The following is a 12,320-nucleotide window of genomic DNA, read 5'->3' as shown; positions in this document are numbered from 1 at the left end:
CAGTGATTTGGGGTTTCACTTTTTTGTAGCTAAATGAACATCAAATCTAAATGGGAAAAATCTTTGAAATGCATATGCCATGTAAGTACGGTCTTTTTCTCTACTGGCGCTCTTGCTTATGGCCTTGTGCCATGAAGTCTGGATGGTATCTGGGGATGGCTATCCCATGGCTCCTCTGGGCACCTGTTCTGTTGTTGCATCACCCTCGGGAAACATTTTTTCCTTCCGTCTGCTCAGCGTTTCTCTGTACGCAGCTTGGCCCATTGCCTCTGCCTCCTGCCACTGTGCACCTCTGAGAAGAGCCTGACTCCCACTTCACTCCACCTGCCTTGAACATCAGCCTCGGAGTCAGCAGGACCTTCATGAGATGCTTGTACCTCATCTGAGGAGAGAGGGAGCCCAGGCAATAACATCACAGCCAAAGTTAAAGCTAAACACAAAGTCTACATGCATTTTGTATGTCTTTTTATATGGTAAAGTTTTGTCTGAAAAGAGGAGTCATATGACTCAAAAAGAGTATAGTTAATTGTCCCAAGTGCTGTTTTCAGACACATTTGTAAATGCTTTGGCTTTTTCTCTCCCCTTCCTTGGCAATAGTCTGAGTAATACAAATGTATAAATGAAAATAGCTTTTCATTCTTCCCTACATCGGGGATTATCTTAATTTCTCTGTAATATCCAAAAAATATCTGTGAACATGCAAACAGCTAGTTTCTTGTTTATATATTTTAAAATTATTAGATATCATTCACTAATTACCTTTAATGGATTTAATAGTGGGCTTTCAATAACGGATCCTACTCTGTGTGTACTGTGCACTGTAAGTATCAGACAGACACACTGCAGATTTCTCATGCCGGAGGGTTAACAACCTTGGTTGCAGCCTTTTTTGCAACATACAGTATACGTTTCTTTTAAGGCAAGACAAAGTTTATATAGAGAGGTAATGTTTGTTATAATATAGCTGGGAAAGGTAGATAAACTCTACTTTGTGTAGGGCTTACGCTACAAATGGGCTAGCCTTACATCATACAAAATATAGTCACAGGACTATTTATAAAACCCAGCTAACGACTTGGTTTGCAATTTAATCTACAAAGTGCATTAAAATGAGAGTAATTCATTGATGCCTTTGCCATGCCTGAATTTACTCATTTATTCATATGACACCACAGAAATATGAGTTATAATTGGCAGCCCAGCTGTCTGCGCCTGGGAAAGGCAGTTAATCTGCCACTAGGCCCTTCTCTCAGGTTAAGATATTCAACAGGCCACTGAAGTAGATAATCTTTATTCACTCTGATATTTTCAGTTTAATTTGAAGTTTAGCTGATGAAGCCTTTTTATGGTGTTTCACTTCATTGCATATCTTCCTTTATCTGCATGTTGCAACTTGTATAAAGTTCATATTGTCTGAGATTTTCTGACAGAGGACCTTCTCTTCACTGTGGCCTGTGAAATATTTTGTCTCCTACACAATAATAAACCCTTTTTTATCTCTCTGGGTATTGCTATTACTCCTATTAATTTATACAAGTACTTTTTCTTGTAATGCTTTTTTGACATTGGAAATAAATTGCTTTGGGTTTCTTCGGTTAAGAGACACAGGCCAGGGAAACTAATATCATTATTTGGATTTTCTGTAAAACAAAAATACTGAATTCTTTCTTCTCCTGAAGGTTTTTTTTTCAGCCTTTAGCTGAACAGCTAACACAATTTTGTTAACCGGAGCTGTTAATATAAGTCTCAGGCTTTACAGTGACTGTTTTCTCACCTGTCCCCATGCAAAGCTGATGTAGATACTGAAGAGAGATATTTCTTTGCTAGAGCTGCTGGTTCCCACCAGGGGTTCTTATGTGAAAGTGCATGGACCACCTTAGGCATGATACCAGTGTTACCAAGAACTGTTTCCTCAGCTTTTTCTTTTAACACATGCCTCTTCTTGAAAGCCAAAGGCTGAAGTTCAGTTTATTGCTTTGGTTTGGCTTTGAAGGCTGAGCATTTTGCTACAGTTCTTGAGGAGGCAGAACAGGAACATAGTAAAGAAGCAAGTGTCTGTCTTGGGATTATATACCTTTGGTGACAGTGGCTCCAAAATTGCTTAAGACTGCTGGGGCAGACAAGGATTCCTGCCACATAATAGTGTTGTGACAGTACTAAGGGTATTTACACCCACCCACAGACATCTTTTCTTCCTGCAATTGCAGTGACCGGTGAGCCACTCTGTTATTGGACAATTGGTAGTCATCTACAAAGCTGAACAATAGAAACTGAAAAGAAGTCAGAGGAAAATATACCAGAATTGGGTTAAGGTGATTAAAATTGTACAGGTCAATATCTTACTTTATGTTTATGGGGAAATATGTTTTCTATAGTGGTCATAAACTTGGAGGTGTAGGACACTTCACATTTTTCTGTCATCTTTGCTAGGCAATGCAGTGAAGACTCTATGGCTTATAGGAAACTTTGCAGAATAAGGTTTGCTGTCACTGGAATTTATCAATATTTATGAATTGCACCTTCTGTGTCAGTCAGTCCAACTCAAAATAATGTATTTTAAAGTGCTGGTGAAAAGGAACCTGCGAAGGAAATATTGTGGAAAATTAAATGCTCCAGAAAATAAAAAGATAGTTATAATGATATATTCAGGCAAAGTAGAGGTGCTCCCATGGCATCTGTTTCTTACTGACCTGGTGTCTTGCTCCATTTCAATACAATAATACCTGGAAATGAAATCCAATGCATCAGCACATGTAACTTACCAGTATGTCGCTGTAACCTCTGTGAGAATTATCTAGAATTAAGCTAATTTTCCCAAATGTTCTTTGGAACAAAATAAAATTTCATAATAATGTTATAGTTTTAAGTTAGCATTGGAAATAAATAAGTTTCAAAAACCTTCTATGGAACAGCCAAAAGATGTGCTACCTTTAAAAGTGAGAGTAAACATATGTAATCATTCATTTTCAAGCAGGATGAACCAAAATTAATTGCTATCATTTAGTACAGAAATCCACTCTGCTTGGAGGGTTACAAGAAATTAGGTTTAGGCATTTTGGCTATATCAACCATTTACTGTGATGTGGCCTAATTTAAATTCTTTGTGATCAACAGTTAGGTACAATGATTCACTTACTTAGGTTTTGTACCAGCTTAATATGGCAACTAGTCACCGAAGATATTAGATATATACAGATTGTCTCTTGATCTGCCAGGTGCGCAGTGACCTCAGACATGTATGAAGTATTATCATAGGAGGAAATATCTTTCCTGTGGTTAAAATCATGACTGCCAGTTCACTGAAGCCATCACTGTGTATGGCAAAGATGTTGCATGCCTTTTTCAGCAGTGATAGCTTTTATTAGACCAGCTAGCCTTGTTGGAAGAAGTAGCCAGTCTTTCAGACACACAATCTCTCTTTCAGGTCTGAAAAAGCACCCAAAAGCTTTCAAGCTAAGTACAAGTTCAGGCCACTCGTTCTGAGATTTGTAAGAGAGGAATCGGTTGAAGCACCAGCAGCCTGAGCTAAAGGGCAGTCAGTGCTTGTGGAGCAAAGTGGGCATTAGGGTGTCAGAGAGCTGCTAAGTGGTTCCTGTGGGACTGAGAAGCAGGTATTTTATAACCTGAGGATGGTAAATTGGTTAGTAGAAGGAAGAAGACGATAGTGAATAGGAACTCCATTGAATCGCCCTGAGTTTTACATGCTCATCCTTAAAGCGTACTTTGCATGTGTCCATTCAGGTTTCTTTTTGGTTTCAGTTTACAGCAGCCTGAATGACAATAGGCAACTTGGGATGAGTCATGTTTTCCAGCAAATGCCCAGGACACTATTGCTTTGAAAACTGTTATTTTGCATGAGTTATTTACTGGAGAAGTCGAAGATGGGAGTGAGAGGACAGACAATAGGGGGCATTTCTGGAGAAAGATCTGTATGGTTTTTATTACTTGGTAGTTACACAACCACTTTTTTATCAGTATTTCCATCTCTAACTGATAATCTGCTAAATCTTTTGCTTTGTGTGAGTATGCGTTCATTCCTTCTCCATATGACATTTATATAACACTTCCCCCCAGCAGACACTGGCTGCGTCTCGACTGTTTTCCTAACTTTTGTGGTTTATAAAAGGTGTTAGATTTTATTTCATGAGAGACTGCCTGATTTTTAAACACCATTCTTAAACTTCCTTTCACCCCCAGACATTTCTCCTCGTCCTTTGCACTGCTCTTCCCTGCAGTTTTCTGGCCACTACATCTGAGTCAAGACACACTGTATATAACATTCAGTCTTAACATTCACTCTTTTTCAAAGCTTAATCTTCAGGCAAAGAGCAAATAGGGCTGCCTGTGCTGTTGTGATCTAATAAGCTCCCTTGCACAGAATAGAGAACCTCTGCCATTAATGTGGCTTCACATAGACACATTCAAGGTGGTTTGTGCTGAAGCATTTTCTCTGCTGGGTTATTCGTATCACTACAGAAATCTTCATGGGGATCATGAATCTCTACAAAGAGTGTTACCAAATCCTTTCACTGCACAGGCACTGGAAGGCATGGTGACAGCCCTACAGCTGCAATTTTGCAGTTTTCCATGGACTCGTGCAAACACCCCACCTAGTTAGGCTTCTCAGGGAGTGCTCGTGGTTTGGACTGAATATTTCTGTTTAATGACCTGCTGGAATTTAGCAAACTTTTTTTCTTACTAGATTCAACTTCTGGATAAGCTGCTACAACCAGAGGTTTGCAGAAGACCTAGTCAAGTGAGCAGCACTGTTTCTGAGTGACTTTTGTTACAAATGTAACTCATAGCAGCACAGATCTGAATCTGGCAAAGGGAAGGAGGAGCCACCTGGAACACCTGGAACATCTGCGCTCCAGGTGACACTGAATGACAGAAGATGATCATCCTGCTGGGGAGGCAAGGATGTCTCCCAATGGCATTGTGTAATATTTGTGCATATTCACAGGGGAAACAGAACTTATTTCCATATCTAGACCAGCACCCCACCTCATTTTGGATTATATTCCTGACAGATTAATTGTCTAACCCATAGTAGCTCTGTTAGCAACTGTGTCAGCAAACTACTGCAGTATTCTGTTAACATAATACGGGCAATGTTTCTGTCTGTGGGTTTCCTTTTGTTCTTAAAATACCTATAAACCTGGCTTTTGGTTTCAAAAGGTCACAGTACAGCACATCAGAGTGCTGTGATTGGATGCTGCCCACAGGGAATATTGCCCTGTGTTGAACATAGTTTATTTCCCCAACACTGTGGATTTCTGATGGGTTAAAGAAAGCAGGGTATGAATCACTCAAAGATTTCTAATACAAGCACTATCCAATAAATACCCTTCCCCCACTTGGAAAGTCTCTGGTGAAATACTGTCCCTCTGTTCCAGCTCCTCCTTACTGCCTCTCCCCATTTCCGGATGGGTCCTGGCCCCCAGCCCTTATCTCCTCCAGCCCCTGGGCTGTTTACAGAGAGCAGTTATAAAGAGGCTGACCCAGCAGAGAGTGGAGGGGAATTACAAGGTGCAGGAAAACAGCAGCACCGGACCAGGCTGGGTGTCTGCTTGACTCACCACGACCTGCTCTGCACCATGGGGAAGGACAGGCTGCCCAGCAAACCAAACATCTTCCTCCTTCTCCTCTTCTTCCTTCCTGGAAATACCTCTCCCACCACAGAACCGTAAGCTATGCGTGTGGAGGGGGGAGGGAGGTCTTAGTGCTCCTTTTTTCTGTCAGTTTTCTTCCTTTCTGTTAAACAGCTGTGCCAGTTTCTTCCACTCCTGCCCTGCATCCCACTACTGGCCAAGCCCTGAGCTTCCTGCACAGCACTGCCAGTGCTCCCCACTTCCACCCTGCAACCCCCTGGTCGTCCAGCCCTGGGACCCCCCCACAGCTCTGCCAGTGCCCACACTTCTGCCCTGCAGCTACCTGCTAGTCCAGCCCTGGATCCTAACAACATCTTTGCCTAAGTATATTCCTGCCTAGAAACCTTCAGGTGCCTGGGGTTTTGTGGGCATGATGCCAGAATCCATGTACTTACCTTTCCTGTAGTATCCTTGTTTCAATCACTGAGTTATTTCTCCCCATTCTCCTGTTGCTTTCAAACTGGTTTGCTCCCCTTTCTCCTGTTTCTTTCCAGCCAGTTTGTTTCCCTTGGCAGCATCAGATGTACTTGTTCTCAAAGAGGATCTGTGACCTAGATTCTCTTCCTCCGGCGCGGAGCCTGGTGCTGGCAACTCTCCCCAGGGGCATCCACCCCAGGGCTCTGCAGACCAGCAGCATGGCTGCAGCGCCCACTCTGCTGAGGGCCCCGAGGAGAGGGGCAGGCCGGGATGGCACGGGCGGACTGGAGTCTGGCATCCCCACCCCAGCCTCGCCTACCAGAGAGGGTTGCTCCAGAGCCTCTAGTCTGGATGGGAGCAGCCTCCCTCTTCAGACCCTGGCTGCTGTCACACACTGTGCCTCTTGCTGTGCTGGCAGAAGTGCAGTTCTCACCAACGTGGGTCTCGTAATGCTTGCTACAGAGATTTCATGCCCGCAAGCACCGCAGTAGTGCTAGCAGCTGTAGCAGAAGGTGCAGCATTACTGCTGCCGCTTACTGCGTGGTCAGAGGTAAAGTGGTGACTGGCCCAGACTGAATGACCTTTGACTCACACTGTGCCATCAACTCCTCATTCATCTTCCCTGTTTGGGTGCTTCTGGGGTAGATCAGCCAGCCAAGTCTGCTTTGGGGTCAGGCAGAGCTCTCTGGTCTCCCTACAGTAATCTGATATAATTAAGTAATTAAGATAAAGTAATCTTAATTCATCCCTGCCCAAGATCAGGGGGAAAGGGAATGAATCTGTAATGCTCAGACCTCTCCTGCTACGAGCAACATGCTGCTCTTTGTCCCTGAGCACCATTTTGGGAGGGGAGAAGGAGGAAGAGCTGAGAGAGCTGTGGGAGAGAGGGGTGTAGCTGGGATCCGCAGAATGAAGATAGGAGCCCAGTAGGGAGGCAGTGGAGTCTGAGCAGTGAATTGCTAGGTAGTATGAGGGTAGTGGTTCTGTTTTAAGTGCTGCAGGGTAGATCAGATGCTGTGTACAACACAGAAGGGAAGCCGCCCTTGAACTGAAGACAAAATGAAGCTTCCAACCAAGACTTTCTTACTGTGCCCTGCACAAGTAGGGAGATCACTCCTTTGAGCAGCAGCAGCAGTTGCTGCTATTTCTGTTTCAGATGTGGCCAGGTGCACAGGAGACACAATTAAGGTTCAGACTATATATTAGAGAAAAACTTATTCACCAAGTTAGTGCAGCACTGGAACGGGTGACCCAGAGAGATGGTGGAAACTCCATCTATGGAGTCCTCTGCAACAGTCCTGTTCCAGGAGAGAAGTTGGGCTTAAGACATCCAGAGGTTCCTTGCAACCAAAAATTTTATGATTCTGTAAGATACTGACAGCAAGTTTTTTTTCTTGCTCTGGGTCTGTTCTGGAAGAATTCAACAGGAGGTATTGTTCTCCTATGCTGGTACGTGGTTGTGCATGCAAGCTGTTTTACAACGCAGTGTACATACTTGGGAATACACTGCATATGGTCAGAAATGCAAGGTCATGATGGCACTTGAATTGGCAGGTATGGATTTGGACTGATGGAGCTGATGAAATTCACTGCCTTCTTTGGTTGGGTGTTTGTTCTAGGAAGTAGCTGAGAGTCAATACACAGACATTAGTCCATTTTAAGCTAGAGTATTACCTTCTCTATATAGACCAACTCATCATTTTTGCCTCAGCCACTTTCTCTAGGGTCTCCTATCCCTCCTTGATGCCTGCTTCTGACAGAGTCACTGCCTCTGTTGTCAAAACAGTTCGTTGCATGCAGGGAGGCTGCTGAGGTCTCTTTTGGCAGCCCAGATGCTTTTTGTCCTGGAATGTGTATACATGGACTTCGTGACCCAAGATATTTAAAGCTCTCATAGTACTTTAATTCCTCTAGCTCTTTTCACCAACACATCCCAAAACAGCTAAAGGGAGGTCTATGAACAGCGTATTTCATATCCTTGTTTCAAAGGCAGGGAAGCCAGTGTAGGGGGAAGTTCTGTGCATTGGCCAAAATTTCAGCAGAACAGTGAACAGGAAGAGGAATGAGGCCAAATTCCCCACGAACTAGGTCACGCTGTCCCTTCGGTAGACTGGATGTTACAGTCAGATTGCCAGTGCCACTGTCATGGGGCAGGGGAAATGAGATTAGGAGAAGCAGGCATGGGGTGAAGCTGTGGTGAGAAGGCTGTGGAGGAAGGGGAGTGCTGGAACAAGCAGATAGTCACAAGCTGGAAGTCACTCCCTGGGTGGCTGGAGCTCCCTCCTTTCACTGCTTCTGCAGCAGCACAGACTGACCAGAGTTGCCAGCTGGCTCCTCACCACGCTTTATGCCGTTACCTGGTGGTGAGGGAAATGGAGGTACTGCCTGGGTCCCACTGCCTCCACAGTAGCTTTAGGACTTCCCAAAAGCTCAGAGCCCAGGCAATAATGTAGCTCTGGATGGGCCCGGCTATCTCTTTGCCCAGGGCTGGCACCATCTGGCAAGGTGCACATTAGCCTTCCCCAGTGGAGGGCCCATGGAAAAGTGGTATGAGCAGTCCTGACCACAGGTTTCGTCCCATGCATACAGCGATTAATACACCGTGCAGACTGAATTGCCACCAGAACCTCCTGCTGCTGCATCTGGATAGCTTGAATGTGTACAGGGAAAAAAGAATACCAGGCCCATAAAAATGGTTCAGCATCAGACCAGAGGGCTACATTGGCTCTGTATTCTGTCTGCATTGGTGGTCAGTCATAGGTGCTGAGGGACAGAGTAGAGGAGCAAGGCAAGTATTGTGGAAATGAGTTTCCCATCTGCTGTAGCCTTATGGAGCTTCTGTCAGAGGTTCAAGGACTTATTTTGGCAGGGATTACACCTGTGCTGCTATGTTTTCTAGCCATTTCTGGGCAAGAAATTTACCCCGGACATTTTTAATAACCTTCATATCAGGAGTAGCTGATCTTCTTGCCCTTATGAGCCTCATACCAAATTTTATGTAGCTGGTGCCATAGGGCAGATACCATATGTCTTGGAGAGTTACTGGCAGGTGGGGAGTGACAGCTTCTTTTAAGGGCCTGCACTTGGCTGGACACTGTCATGGTTTAACCCCAGCTGGCAACTAAGCACCACGCACCCGCTCACTCGCTCCCCCCACCCAGTGGGATGGGGGAGAGAATCGAAAAAAAACCTCACAGGTTGAGATAAAGACAGTTTAATAGGACAGAAAGGAAGGAAAAATGATAATGATAATAATAGTAATAATGATAATGATAATAATAATAATATGACAATAGTAATACTAAAAGAATTAGACTATACAAAACAAGTGATGCACAATGCAATTGCTCACCACTTGCCGACTGATGCCTAGTTAGTTCCTGAGCAGCGATCCACCCCTCCCAGCCAACTCCTCCCAGTTTTTATACTGGGCATGACATCATATGGTATGGAATATCTCTTTGGCCAGTTTGGGTCAGCTGTCCTGGCTGTGTCCCCTCCCAAATTCTTGTGCCCCTCCAGCCTTCTTGCTGGCTGGGCATGAAAAGCTGAAAAATCCTTGACTTAGTATAAACATGACTTTAGCAATAACTGAAAACATCAGTGTGTTATCAACATTGTTTTCCTACTAAATCCAAAACACAGCACTGTACCAGCTACTAGGAAGAAAATTAACTCTATCCTAGCTGAAACCAGGACAGACGTGCAGGTAAGGCCCTAATTATCCAGCTCAGTGGCACCTGCTGGCTCCTTTTGTTCCTCACCCAGGGAAGGACAGTCAGCTGCTGTCTATCACCTGATGCAGCCTGGGTATACGTGCCCTTCTCAGACTGCTTGAGAGCACCAGAAAGCTCAAGAGCCGCAGGCTGGCTATACCAGAATTGTACATTTGGATTTTACAGCACCTGGTAGCATTAAGTTCCTCAGTTTAATTTTGTACATTAGTGAAAAAGTTTCTGCTCCCTTCTATTTTTAAGCCAGCTGCTTAATATTTTCACCTGGTGTTGTTTACTACACATGTTGTCACAGGTGATGAACAAACCATACTTTCTTTTGTGCACATCGTGACTTTACAGCTTTCTGTCATGCCTTTTTCCAAGCTGAAGAGTCTTCATCTATATAGTGTCTCCTCCTATGGAAATCATTCCAGATTTCAGATCATCTCTGCCATCTTTTACTGAATCTTTTCTGCTAAATCCATTTTTTAAATGCATGCCCTATGTAAGATGTGGAAGTACCTTGCAATTATACAATGGCAAAACGATGTGTTCTGATTTGTCCTCTATTCCTTTCTGAACACTTCCCAACAGTCCATTTGTTACTTATCACTGAATGAGAATTTTCCAAGAGTGATCAACAGCGCTCATGTCTGAGTGGTAATAGCCCACTTTTAGTGATACAACATATACACGATAGCATATATACTGTTGGGGTAATTTTTTCTTCTTCTATTGATTATTTTCCCTTTATGAACAACGCATTTGCCATTTTTGCTACACAGTCCCACCATATGACAACAGTTTTCCACAAATACGTAAGTCAGTTTCAGCTATTTTCTTACCCTGGACAATTATCAGAAAATTGTACTTCCCAGATCATTTAGAAGTGTAATGAACAAGAGGGGTCCTAAGACATTTTCACTGGTTCCGATCATTTGTGTCCTATCTTTTAACAAATTAATCCAGGTCAGAATTAATAATTTGATTTATTAGTAAAAAATTAGTAAAATGATCCCTTTTATTGGATGGCAGCTTAGTTTAAGGGTCTTTTGTGAGGGACCTTTGTCAAAAGCTCTTTGAAAATGCAAGTACACTTGTGTTGCAATAAAACACTACTCTCTGAAACCCTTTGTGTGCTCATCTTAATAAGGTCCCAAACTGCAAGCACTCACATTTTTTCTCAGCATGAGAAGGATTTGGAAACCTGGATAGGCAAAGACAGGAGCAGCCAGACAAGTGGGTGGTTTTTTCAACCCTAAAACTGCTGAATTTTCAACTGTTTTTTAGCTAATGCCTTTGAGTCTCAATAGGCGATTGTGGGATATACAAAAATCAATTAACAGCCTGGAACCTTTCACACCATCCTTACTCCCTGCTGTGAAGCCAAAAAAAACATCCTTTGTAAAGGACTCTCTATTAGCATAGAATTTGTTCCTTCCACTGCAAGCATTTTCCTGCTTTTAGGCTAATTAGTTAGGCAGTTTAATATGTATACACCCAAAATAAAATGAATGCTCATGTGTATATGCACTTCAATTCACAGGGACAGTAATGGATTAGGCATGCTGATTTTTTATTTCCTTTCACTTAATACTGTTTCCTTAAAACTGTTTCACATTTCTGATCCTTCTGATTCTTGCTTCCGTCTCTTCCTAGGCAGTATATGGTGCTACTGCCCTTTCTGATACACACTGATTCTCCTGAGAAAGTCTGTGTTCAGCTGACCCACCTGAATGAGTCTGTGACGCTGAGTGCCACACTCGAGTATCAAGGGGAAAACAGGAGCTTGATTGATGATGTGGTGTCAGAGAAGGACGTGTTCACATGCATCCCTTTCTCTGTGAGTATCTCATCCTTGTGGGATGATCCCTTGTGTTTATTGATGTGGTGTAGTAGATCTAAACAGTCCAGAAATGAGAAATAAGACACGTTGCAATCAGAGATGTCCAAGCTAAATTAAACAAAAAATGAATCTGATGTGGAAAATTGACTGTGGTAGCCTTATGAGGAATAATTTTCCACCATTATGAAATTCTGTGTCCTACATGATATTTCTGTGCATGCAGGGCTTAGAGAACCCTTTTGGGATCCTTCATCCTAGAACTCTGAGTGACAGAACATACCCCATGTTTGTTTGATCTCTGTAAGCCTCAGAGTAAAAAAAGCAAAGTGGAATGAGAACTGTAGAAGCTGGGGAATGGTTAAAGACAATGAGGTCCATGAGGTCATTTGTTTCCTTCTGGACCTTGTTCATGATTGTTTCCTGCAGAAGGCTGGTTGGTGAGTAATGTAAGCAACTGGTCCCACACCCTAAATAATGAATCTGGGTTGATTTCCATTTTGATAAATCATAGGATGGAACAAGATCAGATTCAATATTTCTCTAAGGAAAGTGTATAAATGAAGGAAGGGAAAAGGCTTCCAGTATTGAAAGGAGAGGAAGAAGCAGCATGGAGAAAACTCAAGGAAATGGAGATCTATTACTGCAACAATTCCTGAAGGAAAAAGAAGATTTTCTTGAGACAGAGGAGGC

General features: G+C 43.2%; 1 protein-coding gene across 2 annotated transcripts in view; it reads left to right on the top strand.

Annotated features, from left to right (window-relative positions):
• Positions 1 to 5,571: 5,571 nt before the first annotated feature.
• The window catches only part of LOC127024624 (alpha-2-macroglobulin-like), a 42,333-nt gene continuing 35,584 nt past the window's right edge, over positions 5,572 to 12,320 (top strand). The window contains exons 1-2 of one of the 2 annotated variants that reach the window (XM_050909232.1): positions 5,572 to 5,686; positions 11,444 to 11,627. In XM_050909232.1, coding sequence (XP_050765189.1) covers positions 5,598 to 5,686; positions 11,444 to 11,627 — 273 coding nt within the window. In that variant the 5' untranslated portion in view covers positions 5,572 to 5,597. The remainder of the gene's footprint in view (positions 5,687 to 11,443; positions 11,628 to 12,320) is intronic. The other variant, XM_050909231.1, reaches the window with a different exon arrangement.

The sequence above is a fragment of the Gymnogyps californianus genome, chromosome 1 (assembly GCF_018139145.2).
Source record: "Gymnogyps californianus isolate 813 chromosome 1, ASM1813914v2, whole genome shotgun sequence".
NCBI classification, from domain to species: domain Eukaryota; kingdom Metazoa; phylum Chordata; class Aves; order Accipitriformes; family Cathartidae; genus Gymnogyps; species Gymnogyps californianus.
This window is presented reverse-complemented; position numbering and strand designations above follow the sequence as displayed.